Here is a 20,468-nt window from a genome sequence, read left to right as displayed (position 1 = left end):
TCTAAACACCTTGTGTGGTGGGTGCTGGGGTCCAGCTCTTCCTGCCGGGCCCAGGTCTGCATCCTTGCAGGCACCCCACAGTGTGTCTCTGCCACTGTCACTGCACACCCACTCCCCACAGCTGTCAACACAGTGCAGGCCCCTCTCCATGCTTGTCTAAAGGTGATGTGACATGATGAAGATTCCTGCTAGCTAGACCACGAAGTACATGGGGGCCATCGACTGGGCCGGAAAGCAACACTGCACTGCCCCTCCTTGATCCGGCCACCACAGCTCTGCCTTCTCTTGGGCTGTGAGGGATGCACTATATGTGCTTATCAAGATCTGCTCCTGCCTGCTTTTCTGCTCGGAGTTTCCCAAGATTGATGGACAGAGAGGAAGCACTCTGGCCTGTGGGGGCAAACAGGCGTGGACAGGCAGGCACACCAGGGTTTAACTCCTTCCTGGGGGGTTTAGTGAGACTTGTGTTGACACTGCACAGATCCTGGAACGTTCTGGAAGTAGTCAGTAGAAGTGATAATAAAGCAGGAAGGCGGTCCCATGTCGACTGAGCTGGGACTGAGGATGAAGGGGCTGTGCTTGTTTTTGCACACAAGCTACACTTCTCAACACATTTGTCTCCAGTGATTCTGAAAGGCCAGACAGCTTATAATGCGAACTCCACTGTCACGCACATCTGGTGAGCCCATTCGTTCGCTGAGTGGGTGTGAGAAACTTATAAAGCTGGTGGGTAGGGGAAGGGACAGAAAGAGTGACGGCAGGAGAGCTCTGTGCCTGAGCACATGCAGGCAGGCAGAAGGCGTGAGTTTCTACCAAGAAACATTTTCTGCCTTTTTCCTGGACTGTAGGAAAAAAACTGACCGCCATAGTCTGCCATCTAAGAGTGTTTTACCCACCAGACACTGCAAATGTCACAGCTCTAAAACACTTGGCCGGCGGGTGAGGCTGGCGTCAGGCCTAGGCCAGCTGGGAGGCGCTGGGGAATACAGCGTGGAAGGCAGGGACCTGCTCACCTGGATGTTGAGCTGTACCTTCTCCATCTCCACACCAAGAAACTTGGACCTGACGTCAAAGATGCCCACATCCTCAGTGGCAATGATGTCAAACAAGACATTCTTGAACCTAGAGAGAGGGGACGGTCGTCATGGACTTACAGACACTCGGTGTCAGAGACTCCCTGGGAAGCCATTGCAACTTCCCACCATTCTCCCCTGTTCTGCTTCCCCACATGTGAATATGAGAGCCACCTGCTGAGCAGGGACATGTGCATCCTGGGAAGGGACCTGACACAGTCCTGAGGAGAATCACTGAGTGGGACCATGGATGCCGTACATGTGACCTGCATGATGTGAGGAGGGGGCTACAAAACATCAGGAACTCAAATGAGGGAGGAGTGTGTCCCTGGGAAGGGGGTCAAGATGTGATCCAGGGCAAATGGTGGGACACCATGTCCGGGAGGAAGGCAGATTAGGCCAGGCACCAGCCTGGCTGCCCTGGACAGATGGTAGGGAAAGTGAGCACAGGCTTGGTTGTCTAGTTGGGGCTGAGCAGCAGGGCTCTGGCACCCTCCCCCACAGCACACAGCCCAGAGGGCTGATCGGGGTTATCGCTATCTGCAGTGGGGCCATGGAGAACGTGACTCATGACCCACAAAGCGCTTTTCCTGTGCTGCCGGGCCAGCATCAGCACCAGTCGCCCACTCACTGGCTGGGCTGCAGGTCGTCAATCCCCAGCAGGACACCCTTCTCGTGCAGCCGTGCCGCTGTGTACCGCACAGGCTTTGCCCTCCTGGCTCCTCGTGCCTCTTCCTTGTTGTCCAGCTTGATCGATCTCCGGGAGTTTCTGCCAAAAGCAGCACAGAGCAACTGTGGCCAGGACAACCGAGGCAGGCACTCCTGGTCTCGCAATGACCGTGCCCAGGGTGGTACTGCCGCCCACACCTGGCCTCCACCATTCACCTTGCACCCTGAGGGAAGGTGCTCCTGGAAAGCAGCTGAAAGCTGGGCAGGTGACAGCCAGCGCTAACCCCTCAAATGCCTGGGACCACGGGGCCGACTTGGGTCTCAAGGGTGACTTAGGCGTCCTGCCTGGACGTGCCACAGGTCACGTGGCCAACTCAGCTCCCACTACTAGATGTCACGCCTGTTCCTGTGAAGCTTTGGACTGAGACGCTGCCTCCCCACATGCTACTTCAATCCCTACTGTGGAGGGAGGACATGGCAGCTGAGCTGACCTCCTCCCCACTCCCCCCACCCCAAGCACACTGGAGATGAGAGCGGCTGCCTGCTCCCCGCAGGCAGACTGAAGTCAAGACCGAGTGGGCCCAAAGCCATGATTTACTCAGACCCACAAGCAATTGTGGACCTTTCTGTGCACCCCAGCCCTACCGCCGCACAGCCCGGCTGATATGAAGATTCTAGGAGAATGTTGTGCCACACATGTCAGTGGCTCAGGCAGAGCACATCAACCTGAGCCAGATGGTAAGGATAGCTATGCGCAGGAGTGCAAACCTCAGGTGGCAGCGGTGCCTGCAGAAATCTATGATGCATGTTGGGGTTGGCAGCAGACTGTGCCTGCTGCGTCAGCCACCAGACAGTGTAAGGCCATCAAGAGTCCCTGAGCCACAGGCCGGTACCTGGCATTGCCCAACTGGACCAAGCACATACAGCACCCCTAGCGTTCTCGCAGCACCTGGGATTGTGAGTGACAAGCTAGTGACAGGGCATCCCCGAATGCCTGTCCACTGGTTTCAAACACTGGGCTGAGCTCTGGGAGTGCCACGCTGATCCCCGGGATAGAGCAGGCTTGCAGGCAGGAATGTACCGCATAGCAGAGCTGTTGGCTCAGCCTGCTACACCATCCTGGGGCTCTCACTTACTTCCTGTTCAGGTTGTCCAGGCAGGCCTTGATGTAGGTGTCATAGTAATTGATCTGTTCCTCGTAGAAGGCTGCCTTCTTGTTCAGGGCGAGCAGGGTCTGCTGTAGCTTGGCCAGCTCAGCTTTCCGGAGTTTGCGGTAGACTCTCTGGTTTCGAATATCCTGGAACGACAAGGAAGGGCGGGAGGCTGAAGGAGACATGGCCTGGCCCGTGAGTCGTCATGGGCAGTGTGCTTCAGCAGATGGTGCACTGCAAACCCCATTCTGTCCACAGCAGGTTTGCAAGGCCCCTGCCGAGGGAGTTCAGAAACACACCACTTCTGCCAGGATCCCCGAGGCATGAGCAGGAGCCCTGTCATTTCTTCAGACTATCAGCATCCTTCCTGCTTTTGGCTGGAAAGTCATTTTGGGATTCGTTTTACTTGTAAGCAAAACACTTTCATTCAGCCCACATTTTTCAACATGTGTGAAGACGCATTTGGACCTGGCAAATATTGATAATTGAGACAGATGGCGAGGATTTGGCCCTGATGACTGTCATGGCTCCCCTGCACTGCCCACCCTGGTCCTGTGGATCCAGCCCCCTGTGCACTGCCCTCCTCTCCCCACCCCGCCTCTGTGGATCCAGCCCCCTGTGCACTGCCCTCCTCCCCCCACCCTGTCTCTGTGGATCCAGCCCCCTGTGCACTGCCCTCCTCCCCCCACCCCCACCTCTGTGAATTCAGTCCCCTGTGCACTGTGCTCCCCGGCAGCACCCCCCCGCCGGGGTCCCTGTGGATTCAGCTCTTCCCCACCCCCACCCTCTGTGCGCCACCAGACTGCCTATGGCTGCATCTGTGATGAGCGGGTATTGGCTGGTTCCCAGCCACCATGCCCTTTGTGACACCAAAGGGCAACACTTCCTGTACCAGGGCTGCCTTGAGTGCTCCCAGTCACCTGGGAGGATTCCGAGCAGGTAGGGGAGGCGAGGACCCACTCTGTCATTTCACAGGGGACTGAGTATCTGTGAAGGCTAGGGTGTGGAGAGGGGACATTTCTCAGAACCCCAGCTACCAAGAAGTGTCTGCGTTTGGATGTGAATAGTATTCCTGGAACACAAATGGAGGGGGCTGCCCACAGCTGACAAGAGCCACACTTGATGGCTGATGAGCTGGCATTCTTGCAGTTGGCACTGATGCACTGGCAGACACCACACTGGAGACTGACCGCCTCACACTGCCTGTCTCCAGGGAGCAGAGGGGCCCCACACTCACACTACCCTGAGCTGAACAAGCTCACAAAGCAGAATTCCTTGGGGGTAGGTCTTCTAGACAGCCCTTTTCTTTTTCAAATCATGTTTGCAGCAGGTTCTGGAAATGCTTCTTTAATCAAAAGCATTGCTTTCCTTACCCCTTAGTCCCAGAGGGAAACATGCCCTGTCCCGTGACACCTGGCTGACTGCCTGTTTCCGAGCAGTGAAGATCATTTCGCCTCTAGCCCCCTTCTAACCTAGGTTAGATGAGACGTGCTTTCCCCCTTATCCCTGCAGACAGAGCTCAGCATGTACTGTGCTGCTTCCTCCTGCAGATGAGTGGGGAACAAGCTTCTCGGGAAGGCTCTCACCATAAACTGTGGGGGCAGGAAACAGGAGGGGCCTCTGCATGACAGGGGCCTGCAAGCTGACTGCGGGGCCTCAGCAGCCACTGGCCCAGGCGCATCCCCACCATGGACCGTGGGACAGCCCACTCTGCTCCTTCATCCCCAACCGTGTCCCTCTCTTGCCAGCTCAGGGGATTGTGACTAGTTTGCACTCAAAGCCATCGTCCACTTTGAAGCTGTTCTAACTGAGCCCCGCCGTTCCCCTCCAGGTGTGCAGCGCTGCCAGCGGCTGATGCCTCATAGACCCTTGCGGGGGAGGGGGGATGCCAGCGTCTGACCTTGGCAATCTCGTTGAGAATGTCCTGGTATTTGTTGGCGGAGGAGACGAGTCCGCTCTGCTCCAGTGTCCGCAGGTTCCTCTGGATCTTGCGCTTCTTCTGCTCCAGGGGCAGCTGAGCATCCTCCACCAATGGCTGGCTCTGCCCCTGGTCACCTGTGGTCCTGGAGGCCGCGGCTGCACGGCTCGCCACATCTGCAGTGTGGTCCTGCTCCTGCAAGGGGACAGCTGACACCTGCTTGTCTCGAAACCCTCAATCATGGATGCAGGGCTTCACTCCCTTCCCAGAGTGGCCACCACCCTGACAGGTCAGAAGCTGCGTGCAGCCCTGGATGCCAGTCTCCTGTGTGTGTGCCTGTTGGCTCCCTCCTGCTGTATTCTGGGAAGCAGCAGAGGATGTCCAAGGTGCCTGGGCCCACATGGGAGACCCTGAGGGAGCTCCTGGACCCAGGTTTTAGTCTGGCCCAGGAGCAGGCAGCTGTTAATGGACCAGAAAAACCAGGAATTCTAGCACAGCAAGGTCCTGGATGGTGTCATGTGCACAGATGAAAACCACTTGGACGGCATGGTTAGGGATTCTCCTGCCTCCCATAATGTACGGCAAGTGAGCACTGGATGCCACCACTCTGCAGGTGAGACTCCCACCAGGCAGTCTGCCCACGCAGTGTCCCTTCTGAGACAGAAAGGTGGGAGAGAGGCAGGGTGCCCACCCACTGGTTCACTCTTCAGAGGTCAGCTGAGCTTCAGGCTGGGAGCTGGAAACTGAATCCAGGGCTTCCATGTAAACAGCAGTGGCCCAGCTATCTCGGCCATCACAGCTGCCCCCAAGGTCTGCCTCAGCAGCAGCTGGAGTCAGGGTCTAAAGCTGGACCCTCTGACACTGGGCACAGGAACCTCAGCCTCCAGATCAAACGCCTCCCTGTAGCATGGTTTAACCTGGACCATGAGTCAGGGACACTGTCATTCTTCCCACTGCACAGCTGAGGAAACTGAAGCACAGAAGGGCTCCCATGGGCCAACATACACACGTGGTAGGGCAGGGCCCCAGTCCTTCCGCACAGAGGGGCTCCCATGGGCCCATGTACACATGTGCGAGGAGTGGGACCCCAGTCCCTCAGCGCAGAGGGGCTCCCACGGGCCCACGTATACACGTAGGAGGGGCAGGACCCCAGTCAGCACAGAGGGGCTCCCACAGGCCCACGTATACACGTAGGAGGGGCAGGACCCCAGTCAGCATAGAGGGGCTCCCATGGGCCCATGTACACACGTTGGAGGGTGGGACCCCAGTCCCTCAGCACAGGAGCATCTGGGGGAAGGAAGGCATCTAACAAGCACAGTCTCTTACAGTGACTTACAGCCACATCTGAAATGCCCAGTGACAAGCAACAGTACCGTCAGGTTCTGTCTCATGTCTGTAAAATCAGAACCCAGGAGAGTCTCCAGCAGCCAGCACGTCTGAGGCTAAGTCAGGGCATGTCCCTGTGGTCAGCTGAGAAGCTCTGCCACAGTGAAGGGGAGGCAGTCACTGACACTGAACGTGACACTGTGATGTTCATTCCCCAGTGGCCGAGCAGACATGTCACCTTGTGGGTCTCATGCAGGCTGGTCTCTGGCTCGGAATTGGAGGGTTCTGACCCGTGGGCACAGTATGAGGACAACCAACAGCTGTGTCACGGGGCCTGCCACTTCATTGCCGTGGCAAGTTGGCACGGCTGACAGCTTTCCCTTCCTGCCTCCCAGAACTATTTCCAGCTCTTCCACACCCAGTCCCCATGTGCCAAACCTTGGGGTTCGCACCAGCAGCTTGGGAGCCCCAGAACAGCCTTCCCCACAGACATGGGCTGAATTTGGGGGTCATGTTCATATGAACATCCACCAGGATGGGGAGTTGGTGCCTTCTTGACTCAGACCTGCTGCTCGGTGGCTGGCGTTTCCAGGATTTCCGTCAGGGTGCTCCCAGGCTGGTTTCGGACCACGTCCACAATCAGCTTCTTGGTCCTTGCAAGACAGAGCAGGCAAGAGACATTCAGACAGTCCTCCTGCACACAGCAAGGCTGCCTGGACAGCAGCTCACTGGCCAGAGCACTGAGTGGCCTGTCCTGTGCTGGAGGCTCCACATGTACTTCATAAGCATCCTTGTCTGGGTGCTATAGGCTCACACAGTCACACAATGGGCACAAGAGTATCCAAGGCTCGTCACCTGTGGGACTTCTCCTTTTGTGTGGGGGCTGGAGGGACAAGGGTGGACAGAGGGAGCAGAACAGTGTCCCATGTCCTGAGTGGCTTTTGGCACCTGAGTCAGGGTAATGTGGGGCCAGGCTAGCCACCTGTTCCTGCTGTGAGAGGGTGGTGGGCTGCCAGCTACAGGGCAGCAGTGGGCACTGGCACCCAAGAACTGGGAGAACTCAAATACAACAGCCGGGCTGGGTCCTCAGCTGCAGGCAGAGCACAGGGGTCCAGCCACTCAAGACTTGTGCTGGCACAGTTGGCCATTCCCATGGCATGGAGTTGCAGAAAAGTTTAGAGGTCAAATCTGCCCAAGGCTTTTAACCCGGAAGTGGCGGAGTGGCGGACAACGCTGGGAATCTGGGAAGGGTTCCCTTGCAGCACACAGACACACGTGTGCATGCGCACACAGACACCTCCCCACCCCCACACACTCAGAAGCTGCCCGAGGCAGACAGATGGGGCTGACGAGAGAGAGTCGCTGTGTTTACCTTCAGTTCTGACAGGCTCCCCTTGCCCTTTCGGGGCCCAGTGAGCCCCCTAGATGGCAGCAGGGAAGGCTCATGGTTGGGAGATGCAGGGACAAAACCTACAGCCCCGCATCCTGACCCAACAGCAACTGTTCCCAAGTGAGTTCTCCATATGAGCTCTGGGTCCATGGGACGACCCAATGCATTGTCCTTCTCCTTTCCCTATGCTACAGTTATGTGTGAGATGGGATCAGCGTAGCTTCTTGCCCTCATTCCTCACGGCTCCAGGAGAGCCACTTCTGTGGACCCTTGTCGTGGGGCCCAGGGTGGGTTGAGAAAGCCTAGGGGACTCAGGGTGGGCAAACAGCCAGTGACACCCTGAGGGTCATTTCCTCCCTGGACAACCCCTGCTCCATCATAGTGTGCCAAACAGGATGCTGAGCTACAAGTAAAAGCACTGAGTGACTGGGAGCATGTGAGCAGGTGACAGTCTATCACTGTGGGAATGCTGTTCTCTGCAGGAGCTGTCTCCCCTGGAATGCTGTAGCACCACTTGGGGCACTATTCCCCTTGGGAATGCTCTAGCATGGCCTGGTCCACAGCTCCCTAGAGCAGCTGTCTCCCCCCTGGAATGCTATAGGATGACCCAGGACACTGTTCTCTATCTACCCCTGGGAACGCTGTAGGACAGTCTGGCCCATTCTCCCTACAGGAGCTGTGTAACTGCTCAACGACTGGGGACAATGAGGACTGATTTGTTCAGGTCCTGTTCTAGAACAGAAAGCTACAACAGCCCTTCTCACTGGGAATGCTGCTTCCCATCAGCCTCTGTCCAGGTCCTATCCTGGACCCCCATTTATGTGTAGCTACCAGCCCCAGGAGGCGCATGTGCCTGCCTCCCCAGCAGTCATGGATGTGGGGTCCAGGCACCCAGGGCCTCAACAGCCATTGACCCTGAAGACACACAGTATACTCCTGGATAGCACACTCATCTTGTGGGTGGGCTTCATGGAAAACAATGTAGCCACTGGCTGGCTGCAGGGCAGGGCATCGGGGCTCTGAGCTCAGGTACAGCCCTGCCCAGGCGTGCCTGCTCTTTACAACCTCATAGGAACGTGGAGAAGCCTGGCCATGCAGTGTGCAGAAACACTAAATACAATGTTCAGGTATCTGTTCCTCTGTCTTAGACCCAAAGCATGACTTTCACTGGTTGATGCAGATGTGGGAGCAGACTGCAGGTGGACAGTGGTGTTAAGTCCACCACAAACCAATCAGGAAAGTGGTCCTTCCTGTCACTTCCAAGGACCTCCAGGGAGCTTAGAGGGAGCAGTGGGCCCACCTCCCGGCCACAGGCCCACCTCCCAGCCACGTAGAAATAGTCACCCGCGGCTGCTCAGGCTGAGCTGTTACCTAAAGGAATCAGCCTGCACGGTCCACCCCCTCCCTCCCTGCACCCGAACCTGTGTGGCCGTTGCATGAGGCAATTTGCATGAACTTCTGGAAGAACCCACACAGTGTCTGGGAAGCCAGGGACCCTCCCAGCTGCTGTCCTCCCGTGCCGGACTGTGGACGCCGTCCTCCCTGCGTTAGACACTTCATGCTTGAACACACCTCCATCTTCACACTCTGCCCGGTGGAACCCAAGCCCTGAACCCTCAAGGCCACACTCACCGTATCAGGAGACTCCGACTATCCACAGCTTCACCATTGCCTACGTCGTACTTGCTCGTCAGGGAGAGGGAAATCTCAGTCTTGGAAAGCTGGCTCAGAGTGCTCTCCCTGTTGGGGTCGTTGGGGTCCATGGATCCCTCCCCTGGGGGAAACAGCAATGGTAGCAAGTCAGCTGGCAGGGTGATGGTGACTTTATGGCATGTGAGAAAGGCTGTGTGGGGAGGGAAAGGAGGGGGAAGGGAAGGGAGGGGAAGGAAAGGTCGTATCCTCATGGAACCAAGCCTCGGCTCAGCTGGCAGCACTGTTATAAGAACCAGGGATGCAGAGCCTCCCATTTGGGCAGACTACAGAGTGGTCACTGCCGAGTGAGGAATCCCCAGGACACACAGGAGGGGCTGCGGTGTCCACAGACAGGGTTCGTCCTTGGTGGCATAGGCTGTGGGCACCCGCCACAGTCGGAGTCTATCTTCAGGCACTATTATAATCACAGTGCCCACACCATGAGCTCTGCCCCAGCAGGGCAGTTGTCACCCCTTTCCCAAGCTTTCATTCCTTCTCCCTAGGACAGGAAACCTCACAATGAACTCCAGTTGTGACTGAGGCAAAGGAGTAGTTCTCACCCAGGAAGGACTCCACAGTGGGCACCTCCCCCAGTGATGCCAGCAGCTCACTCAGGGAATCGTTCTTCTCAGGGGCGATGGCAGGCAGGTGCTGCAGCAGGAGCTGTGAGGGAAGCAGGCGTGCAAGTGAGCTAGGGCTGGGATCTGCTACACATGTTAGCACACGTGAGAACTACTGCAGTGATACATGTCAGCACGTGTGAGAACTACTGCAGTGACACATGTTAGCACACACGTGTGAGAACTACTGCAGTGACACGTCAACGCACAGCTGTCAGAACTGCTACAGTGACATGCATTCAAACACGTGTCAGCTATGCAAAGTGTTACACTTCAAGTAAGTCACAGCTTCCTCTCAGTATTGTTCAAGTCAGAATGCAAGCCTGAGATTTAATAAAATGAGCGATCAGAGATTTTCACTTCCCCAGAGCAAAGTACGTTCGCAGCATCAAGAAACCACAGCAGGAAGTGTTCAGAATGTCTCATCCAGTGAGGTCACTCCCGCCACCCCTTTGTTCCTGCCCAGCTGCACAGCAAAGCGCCCACTGGGGAGGGTAGGGGAGGGCTGATGTGCCCCAGCCAGGGAAGCCCATTTGCATGGCTTCCACTCAGCTGTCTTTAATCACACTGGCCTGGCTGCTGGCCGCCAAACCAAATTGTTTCTTGTCTGAGACTCAGACAGAAGGAGTGGGTGGTTTCCTGTGGGGTGGACCCAAAGACTTGGGCTGAGTCAGGAAATGGGGCCGGGTCTCAGGGGGAACATCTACAGGAAGAAAAGTGCTGGGGGAAGGGCTGAAGACACTCTTGTCTGTTGGATTAGGGACCCTGATGAAATCCAAACAACATCCCCACACAAGGGCCCAGGGTTCTCTGGAAGAGGCACAGTCAGGGATGTCTGTACCTCAGCCATCTCTAAAGTCTGGTTTCTGTTTTTAATCTTTAGTTCCAACAGTTTTACTGAGACACGAGTCAAACCTCACAAACTCACCAAAGTTTACATATATGTAACCACATTGGAGGCATGCTCAGAGGTGGGTATTCGTCACCTGTTCTGATTTCAGAACAAGAATGGGGCTACATGACAGGACACGGTCAGCAGCCATCACTGCCCACCCTGACAGCTCATGACCAGCAGCCGTCACTGCCCACCCTGAGAGGACGGGCCCAGCAGCCATCACTGCCACCCTGACAGGATGGGCCCAGCATCAGTCACTGCTCACCCTGACAGCTCATGACCAGCAGCCATCACTGCCCACCCTGAGAGGACGGGCCCAGCAGCTATCACTGCCTATCCTGTCAGGATGGGCCCAGTAGCCATCACTGCCCACTCTGGCAAGATGGACCCTGCCCACTGCCCATTCCCTGCAGTCCCTTGAAGCCATGCCTTCCCATTGCTGTGGAATCTGCCAGCATGTGCCCATTTTACAGTGGCTTGTCCTCGGGGTCCCCCGTGTTGGGCAGGTATTAGGGTTCCACCCTCTCACACCTCTGTCTTCAGGGATGCCCTCACAGCATCTTGCGATCCTTGTACCTACTACTGAACGCCTGGTTTCAGGACTGATGTTCTTGTAAATGGAGGAGGTGGTGGTGGTCAGGGAGGGCTTTCCTTCTCTTGTCTCTAGTTCCAGTTCCGTGGAGCACTCTCGATGCAGAAATGCCAGATCATATGACTCTCCAATTCCTGAGGAACTGTCACGCCATCTGCCGCCTGGCTATACCAGGTCTCTCCCTGCCTGTCTTCCTGCTGGGGCACCTAACAGCGTGACGCATTCTGGCACAGGGCCGGCAGCCCCCGTCAGGTGCACCTTTACACTGTGGATGGTTCACCTGAGGTATAGCTGAGGTGGAGCCATGCGCCCTGCCAGGGAAATGACACATTTGACACTATTTATCCATCACTGAGTTGCGGGATTTGTATATGTGTCCTGGCCATGCAGCTTGGTGGCAGTAACTGCCTCATAGTCCATCTCAAGGTCTCTTGATCTTCTGACGGCACCATTCATAGCACAGTTGTCCGTGTTGAAACACTGTCTACCTCTCCTATGACTTCAGTGTTTGTATCTCAGTCTGTTGCCAGAGCCCGGGTTGCAAACTTACTCTGGTTTCGCTTGGGGAGTTCCCTGCTGTTCCAGCTTCCTCGTGTGGGTGCAGGGTCAGTTTTGAGCTGTTTTTTGTATGGGGTCATGGAAAGGACCTGGGATGTGCATGTCTGGCTGTCCCAGTACTACTTCCTGCCACTCTTTCTTTTCCATCCCTAAATATTTATTTATTTATCTGAACTGCAGAGTTCCTGAGAGGAGAGAGACATAAAAAAATCTTTCATCTTCTGGTTCACTCCCCAAATGGTCACACCAGCAGGAGTGGGGCTGGTTAAAAGCCAACTTCTTCCAGGTCTCCCATGTGGGTGCAGGATCCCAAGGCCTTGGGCCATTCTCCACACTGCTTTCCCTGGTTACAGGCAGGGAGCTGGATGGGACGTCGAGCAGCTGGGACTCGGACTGGAGCCCATAAGAGACGCCGGTGCACGTAGCAGGCGACAACTACCTGCTATGCTACAATGCCAGCTCTTAGGCTCTTTCCCATGGAGGTCAGGGAGGGCTGCCTTGGTCTTTGCTGAGAACAAATGAACCACACACAAGGTCTCCTTGACTGCTGAGGACCTGAGTGGACAACAGCCACTGCATCCTCCTCCCATTACTGAGATGATCAACAAGAGCATTATCCACTTCATGCACGGCTCTAAAAGACAAATCCTCCTGGAGCGTCAGCAGAGGAGAGCCGCAGCTGGGCAGCGCCTGGTGTAGCTCTCCTGTGTCCATGCCCTTGACTTGCCTGAGGGAGGCACAGCCAGAGGTGCTCTGTGCATGCTGTCATCAATGGCCAGAAACAGCGGACAGTGGTGCTGGGACAGGCTGTGCTGGCAGTGTTTTGGGAGGCAGGCAATGGGATGCAATGTTAGAGGCCTGCATGTATGGGTATGTGCTCCAGGCGGCTTCCTCCCCAGCTCATGACAGCATCTCTAGCTTTACATTCCTCAGGAGGGGCAAGCATGTGGCCCCGAGAGAGACGTGGCCCCACCTGACATCCGCCCAGCCCAGCCCACTGAGAACTGCGAACTGGCCACGAGCCCCGTTCCCAGAGATGAGCTCTGTTTTCAATTCTTGTTGACAAAGAAGCAGACAGCAAGCCGCGACAGGAACGTACCCTTTCCAGCAATGTGCTGTGACAGGAATGTATCCACCCCAGCAATGCGTAGACGCAGGGTTCAGGATACACAAGGTGCCACAGGAGCTGACTGCTGGGTGGGCCAGCGCTCATACAGAGGGGCCTGCCAGCCTGCCGGATGGGTCAGGACTCATACAGAGGGGCCTGCCTGCCTGCCTGAGGAGCACCTTTGTGAACGGGCATGGCTGGGCAGTTGCCCTTTGACCTGGGTATGCCCAGAGCTTGTGAACATCACAGTCAATCCCCGTCACAGTCCAGAAGTGTCAAAACCGCATCTGGGGCAGGCATGATGGTGCCAGTTACGCTGGTATCCTGCATCAGGGCACTGGTTCAAGACCCAGCTGTTTCAGTTTTGGTTCAGCTCCCTGCTAATGCACCTGGGAAAGCAGCAGAAGGTAGCTGGAGTTCCTGAGCCTCTGGGAGACCTGGCTGGCATTCCTAGCTCCTGCTTTGGCCTGGATTTTGTGGGCATTTAGGAAATAAGCCAGCAAGGGGAGAATTCTCTCTGTAGCTGCCTTTTAAACGAACAGATGATGGGATGAAGAACCGACACAGCCCTTCCTCCAGGCCCTTGCTGAAGCTTCAGCATGTAGAGCAGCTTGGTGAGAGAGGGAGGCTCGTGAGGATAGTCTGCGGCCTTGAGTGGATCTGCTCCACGTGGCAGGTTCAGGACATTGAGAAGTGTATTGGCTGGGTTTCTAGGAGACCCTGAGCTGGGGGCTCAAACCTGGAGCTTCTGAGCCCCCAGGCACGTACTATGAAGCAGCTCTCATCCAGGCTTCAGGCCCATCTCACGGGTCTCCTGGCCCCTGCTTGGGTGATCCAATTATGGAACAATTCCTCTAAGTTACTTTACAGAGCCTAGATTTTTCAGAAAATGAATTTCATATGGTCTCAAACTGCCTTAGTGCTCAGCTTCTCTTTACTCTGAATGCAGGGACATCTGCTGAAGGTTCCTACGCCTCCTGTCGCCAACAGGTGCTTAACCTGTGACATCCTGGGGTCAGGGATGCTCCCTATTCCTCACTACGGGGTCAGGGACAGCTTTCCACATCCAGAAGAGATCCTGGGCAGGCAGCTCTGATGCATAGGAGCCCCTCCTCTTCCCCAAACAGCTTCTTCCCTTCTTCCTGCTTCAGATCCAAAGCTGGGGTATTCCCACTGGCTCTGTCTGGTGGGGACACAGACCTTGACTCTCAGGGCCTCAAGTGCTGGCCACCTGGCTTAGTGGCCTGATCTCACCAGGCCAGGGTTGGGGATGTGACTGGATGAAGGAGTAGGTGAGTGTAGAGAGTTCCAGGCAGGGCACACACATCCACCACCACGTGGCACGCCAGTGTGCTCAGGATTGACCACCGGTGTCAGCCCACTCCCATCACTGTCCACTTCCATCACTGCCCACATTGCATTTCGCAAGTCCAAATGTGTTTGGTCACCCATGTTAAACCATGCCTGTCCCACTGCACACATCTGCTCCCCCACATCAGGTGCTGGGCCCAGCGCCCTTACCGAGTGCGTGTTGATGATCTCTTCAATGGAAATGTAGATGACTGGCTTGCTGACCATCACCACATCTGTGTACTTGTCCATGTTAAACTTGTCTTCTGGCTCAGGGACATCACAGGCCTCCTTGAAGTAGTTCCTTCAGACAGAGCCAAATCTGTGAGTCAGTCTCAAGCAGGGAAACAGGGGCAGCTCTGGGCACTGTAGGAGGGGACATGGTCCAAGTCCCTGCTCTGCTCCCAGTTTTAGCTTCCTGCAGGTGACGGTGCAAACCTGGGACACAGCCACCCAAGGAAGGCCCAGGCCGAGCTCCTGGATTGGTTCCGATCCAGACCTGACCACTGTAGGATTTTAGAGAATAAATCAGCAGACTCAAGAGATTTCCCTTTGTCTCTCTTCCAAAGAAAGAAGGAAGATACAGGAAATTCTAAGTGACGGTGAGTTGTTCTCCAGTTATCACAGCTTCTTCTGTGTCCATGTTCTGGACATGGAACCCACCTGTTACACAGGGCTGAGGAGAGCTATAAGAGCCCTCAGTTCTCTCCTGGCTCTACACCTTCCAGTTTGGGGCAGGGCACCCTGAAAAGGCTATTGTTTAAGAAACAGCCTCTGAAATTCAAATAAAAACATCCAGACTGGCAATTCTGGATCTGAGAAGGAACTCTTGGTCAGATGTCATGACATGTGCTGCTTCAGGCGGCCCAGCCTGGGCGAGTGCACTCACCGCTTGAGGGCCCAGTGGGGCAAACCTGAGAAAGTCCACCCCCTTCCCGGCTGACAGGAATGACAGCTGTGACGGAGGCCCACGGTAGTCACATGCCCCAAGCCCAGACCATCATATGCTCACATGGACAGAAGCATGAAGAGCCATGTGTCAAAAGCACATACATCCCAGGTCTGTTCCATAAAGCTGTCACCATCTCCTCTGGGGCTTCTCAGTGTTCCCACCCCACTAACCGGACTGCAGGCCCTGTGTCCCCAGGGGCAGTAGGATGGCAGGTTCTACCTGTCAAAACCTGGCCATGAATGCCCCTATGAGGATGCAAAGCAGTCAAGAGGAAAAGGAGGAATTCCAAGGAGCTGAGGCTGGGCCTGGAGGCTGTTTCTAAGTGCCTGGGAGGTAGTGGCCTGCACAGCTGACAGGGAAGTCGGGGGAGGGAGGGAAATGGAGGAAGCTCCAAGGGCCAAATCAGCATCCAGAACACCACAGGCCCTGGGTAAGGGGCCAGAAGACGCCCCACATTCCAACATGGGTGTCACGGCAGTTACACCTTTGTCCACACTCTTCAAACCAGAGGAAGAAGAGGCCGTGACTTCCCGTGGACAGATGAAGAGAGACCAACTCTGTGTCTCTCCTGTAACCTGGCTGGACATCCTCCTTCCCCAGCGACGCAGGCTGTGGCATCCGTGCCGAGAACAGCTCTGTGACGGAACAGGACAGGTAGACACAGCCATCGGCTAACAGCATCTCAGAGCAAGAGCCTTGGCTCCAACTCAGGCCTTAGGCCAAGAGGCTGGAGAACACCTCACCACAAACCCCATGCCATGACCTGGAGCTCCATGGAGGGAGACAAGGACCTGATGCCACGCTCCCTCCAGCTGCTCAGCCTGTGTGTCGGCAGCAGGACAACGGGAGGACTTTGTGTGGCAGACAGGAGGCTATAGGCTGGGCCTTCTCCTGCTCTGTGCCCATCCTGCCTGTCCACAGCCCTGCAGCGACGCGCTGTCACCTGAACTGCTGGTACGTCTCTGACAGATAGTTGTTCATGGATGAGAGGTGCTCATTCTCCCCTTCAAACAGCTTGTTGGAGGCCGCATGCTGCAGCACCTTGGCCACCGAGCCCAGGTTCCGGCGCTGGTCAGGGCTGATCTGGCCCCCGGCAGTCATGTCGATGATATCAAAGCCATCGGGAGCCACAATGGCAGGGTTCATGTAGCGGTAGTAGAGCAGGTTTCCCACAATCTGCCAAGGCCATGAGAAAGGACACAGTGTCAGGTTATTTATTTTAAAAAAAATGGAAATCTGATGTTAGTTTTACATTGCAAGAGAAAGCAGACCGCTTCTGCCCTGATTTCTAGCAAGGAGCTCAGCACAGGTCATGAAGATGCCGTATTCGGCGGGGGCCTGACAGAGGTTGGAGAAACCAAGCTGCTTCACTGAGCGGCCCTTCACCAAGGCCCTCAACCCCATGCGTCCCTCAGGGGGCAGCAGTAAGCTGCTCCTTCATGGGGCCCTTCACCAAGGCCCTTGACCCCACGGGGCCCTCAGGGGGCAGCAGTAAGCTGCTTCATTGAGCGGCCCTTCACCGAGGCTGCCGACCCCATGTGTCCCTCAGAGGGCAGCAGTCTCGGAGGTCTCCCATCAACAGTCATGCCACATGGGTGGCACGTGGGGCTCCTAGACCAGGCTGCCCCAGATAGTCTACCTTCAGTAGCTCCTCCTCCGTGGCATCGGGAAATTTCTCATGCAGGGAACTCTTCAGCACTTTGGCTACATACCTCAATCCATAACTACATGTAAAACAGATGACAAAAGAAAATCATGGAAAAGGAGACACGGCGGCTGTGCGATTTTCCTAAAAATCAAACATAAAGTGAGATGGAAATGGAACCCCAGGATCCTGCCTGACAATGACTAGGCAGTGTCCACAGCTGTGGTGGCAGCAGAGCCGCCAGGGCCTAAGGCGGTGCACCTGAGGGGCAGGCACAGTGGATAATTTGTATGAACACAAGGGAGGATGCCTGCCTGCACCTGGTGCCTAAGTCACACAGTGTTCCAGAACCTTCCGCCCCAAGGTCAAAGTGGCCACAAACACGACTCACGGCAGGAGGTCAAGGGAGGAGATGATGGAGCTGAGGACACGGTCTGTGACCCGGCGCAGGCTCTCGATGGATGCCTCCAGCTTGGCCTGCACTTCAGGGTGAGTGAGCGCCTGCTCAGTAGTCACGTCGTAGGGCAGCTTGCTGGAATACAGGCAGGTGTCAGTGTCAGGGGCTTCCAGCCAGTGGCGCAACCACCCAGCTTCCTCCAAGCCCTAAATCTGCCCATGGATGTCAGAGCCACGATCTGTCCAGTGGACGGGACACCTGCACACAGCAACATGCTCCAAGGGGATGGGGCGGGCGGGGGACTTCAAGTTCTGCCTCTGGGCCTTAGGGCAAAGAAACAGACACTCCCAGGGAACTGAGACCCAGCCAAATGGCTTTCTTTTCATTTTTCCTGATTACAGTCAATCAATCTGTCCATTAAAAAAAAAAGCCTTTATACAAACAAGCTACCAACATGCAGAACATTAGTTCTCATCCCTCAGACCTAACACCATCAGCCCTTTGTGCACATCAATAACTGAGCTGCATACATCCAAACTGTATGTATGGAGGAGTGTATCAACCCATACACATGTGTGCACCCATTCAGACCCCACATGTAAACGTGTGTGTAACAGTGTGCGCACCCACAAGATCATACATGTGCACATGTGTGTCGGTGTAACGGCGTGCACACTCACACAGACCCCATGTATACACATGTGTGGGTGTAACAGCATGTACACACCCATATAGACCCCATGTGTACATGTGTGTGGATGTAATACAGTGCGCATCAACTCCATATTGTCCTGTGTGTGGTGTTAATACATGTATATACACCCACATGAACCCTGCATGTCCGTTATACCTGAGAACACAGGTCAATGTTCCTAACTGTAACTGAGACATAAGATATTCCTCCATCCACACTGTCATTCCAAACAGAGGCCCACCCTGCCTGGTGCCGTGCACACCCCCATACGTAAGTTTTTCTATTTTCCCGCCTTTTCACGTTTGCACGCAGTGCTGCAACAGCTGCTCATGCTCTTGAGCCTCTCCGTCAGTGCATGCAGCCTCCTCATCAGGAGGGAATCGCTGGCCCTGCCTGATCTACAGAACATGTGGAGTGAGGCCAGGCCTGCCCGGGCTGTCAGTCTTCATGCACTGAATCTGTGGTGACTGTATAAAGTTTGTGCTGTCTGTGTGCGACAGCGTGGAAACAGAAATGACAAAGGGAGGCTGGCAGAGGCTGAGGCCGTCTGGTGTGCAATGTGACCCATGTGGGCGCTGACAGGCGGCTGTGTCTGGACAGGGAAAGGTGCAACTTGTGGCAGGAGCTGCTGGCCGTCTCACCTGGCCTCCCCGGTCTGCGTCTCCAGCTGGTTCACCCAGGCCTTGTACACCTCCACGGGGCTGGTGTTGATGACCAGGGCCTTGTCCTCAAGGATCTCCTTCACCACAGGTGCCAGCAGCTGCCGCAGTGAGCTCTGCCCTCTGGCGCCCCGGTTGAAGCTCACAACCATCTTGATGACTGTGGGGTTTCCTGTGACAATTTCCTGTAGCTGGTCCACCTTGGATCTGAAAACCAACCCCAGGCACCATTTATACAACATGCATTCCAGGGCATTCTGGAGTCACATTTCTTTGGCAGAGACCATTTGTAAAAAGCACTTCTTGGGGTTAGTGTTAGGGTGCAGCAGAAAAGCCAACCCCGACATCCCATGTGGGCACTGGCTGGTGTTCCAGCTGCTCCATCCCCAATCCAGCTCCCAGCCTAGGAAAAGCAGTAAAGATGGTCCTGCCATCCAGGTGGGGCCTGGATAAGGCTCCCTGGCTTGGGCCTGCCCCATCCCTGGCCATTGCAGCCATCTGGGGGACACATACGTGGACAGAAGGTCTCTGTTTCTCCTTCTCCTGCTGTGACTCTGTTTTTCAAATAAGCAATAACACCTCTTTTTTTCCCTAAAAATAAGGTTTATTTTCATTTCTTTAAAAGATTTGTTTTCATTTGAGAGGCAGAGTTAAAGCAAAGGAGACAGAGTTATTGTCCATCTGCTGGCTCACTCCCCAAATGGCCACAACACGCAGAGCAGGGCCAGTTCAAAGCTGGAAGCCGGGAGCTTCTTCCAGGTCTCCCATGAGGGTTCAGGGGCCTAGGCACTTAGGCCATTCTCCACTGCTTTCCCAGCATCCACATTGGATGTCAGCATTGCAGGCAGAAACTTAACCAAAGATGCCTTAGCACCAGCCCAAGAAATGAGCACTTTAAGCATCTGGTAAATGGGATTCACTCTCTTGGTCAATCTTGAAGGTCAGTCGGACCTGGAAATGTGCAGGGCAGCAACAACACTGCAGGATGCCAGTAAGGTAGACACGGTGCCCCATTCAGCTGCCCACTTGCAAACGAAATCCTGTAGTGGAACGAACCCTTTCCTCTTCCTATCATACCCACATTCACTGCAACCCAGCCTTACTCCAGGGTAGAGAGCACCTCTTCTGGCTGACCCCATGCCCTTTCCCTGCACCAGCTGCCCGGCCCTTCCTCACTCCCTCATCCCTGCCTCAGCTGCCCGGCCCTTCCTCACTCCCTCACCCCTGCCCCAGCTGCCCAGCCCTTCCTCACCCCTTTCCCATTTGGCCCTATTCTAATCCTCATCCTGCTTGCTCCCCGCTTCCTATCACCTTCACTCAATCTTGCCATGGTGAATTCTGCTTTCCTTGACTTTGTGACTCTTTGTGCACAGGAAATGGAATGAAATTATTTTTGGAGCCAACAGTGTTTGAAATCCAAGCATGTGAGGGGTCATGGAAAATGCTATGATGGAAAAACATGCCTGGACTTCAAGACACTTGGATAAAAATAAACAATTTTCATTCCATTTTCCATGAGCTGTTTTGAGAGCCCTTGCATGTGGGAGTAGGGCAGACAGGGTGAGTGGAAGATAACAAGCTGCAGCTGGCTTGCCACCCCTGTTACCCACGCACAGCACGGCCCGCTCCCCATCTCCTCAGGACCCGTGCTCTCACCTTAGCCCCTGACCTGAGCCTCCTGCCTGCTGTCTCGCCTGCCCAGAGGCCTGCTGCACATATTCACTTCTCTGTCTACACCCACACCATGACTTGGAGCATCAAGACTCCGTGCCTCTGACC

At 55.4% G+C, this 20,468-nt stretch overlaps 1 protein-coding gene across 1 annotated transcript in view; it reads right to left on the bottom strand.

Annotated features, from left to right (window-relative positions):
* The window catches only part of IQGAP2 (IQ motif containing GTPase activating protein 2), a 103,362-nt gene that overhangs the window by 2,203 nt on the left and 80,691 nt on the right, over window positions 1-20,468 (bottom strand). The window contains exons 24-35 of the mRNA XM_040985938.1: window positions 18,672-18,896; window positions 17,331-17,471; window positions 16,934-17,018; window positions 16,238-16,470; window positions 14,514-14,646; window positions 9,780-9,882; window positions 9,160-9,301; window positions 6,703-6,790; window positions 4,794-5,006; window positions 2,879-3,039; window positions 1,705-1,842; window positions 1,014-1,122 (exon numbers count right to left, since the gene is read on the bottom strand). Of these exons, the coding sequence (XP_040841872.1) occupies window positions 1,014-1,122; window positions 1,705-1,842; window positions 2,879-3,039; window positions 4,794-5,006; window positions 6,703-6,790; window positions 9,160-9,301; window positions 9,780-9,882; window positions 14,514-14,646; window positions 16,238-16,470; window positions 16,934-17,018; window positions 17,331-17,471; window positions 18,672-18,896 (1,771 nt within the window). The remainder of the gene's footprint in view (window positions 1-1,013; window positions 1,123-1,704; window positions 1,843-2,878; window positions 3,040-4,793; window positions 5,007-6,702; window positions 6,791-9,159; window positions 9,302-9,779; window positions 9,883-14,513; window positions 14,647-16,237; window positions 16,471-16,933; window positions 17,019-17,330; window positions 17,472-18,671; window positions 18,897-20,468) is intronic.

Source organism: Ochotona curzoniae, unplaced genomic scaffold (genome assembly GCF_017591425.1).
Source record: "Ochotona curzoniae isolate NIBS_2020 unplaced genomic scaffold, NIBS_Ocur_1.0 contig_4501, whole genome shotgun sequence".
Taxonomy (NCBI): domain Eukaryota; kingdom Metazoa; phylum Chordata; class Mammalia; order Lagomorpha; family Ochotonidae; genus Ochotona; species Ochotona curzoniae.
The sequence above is the reverse complement of the archived record's forward strand: the minus strand, read 5'-3'. Positions and strand labels throughout refer to the sequence as shown.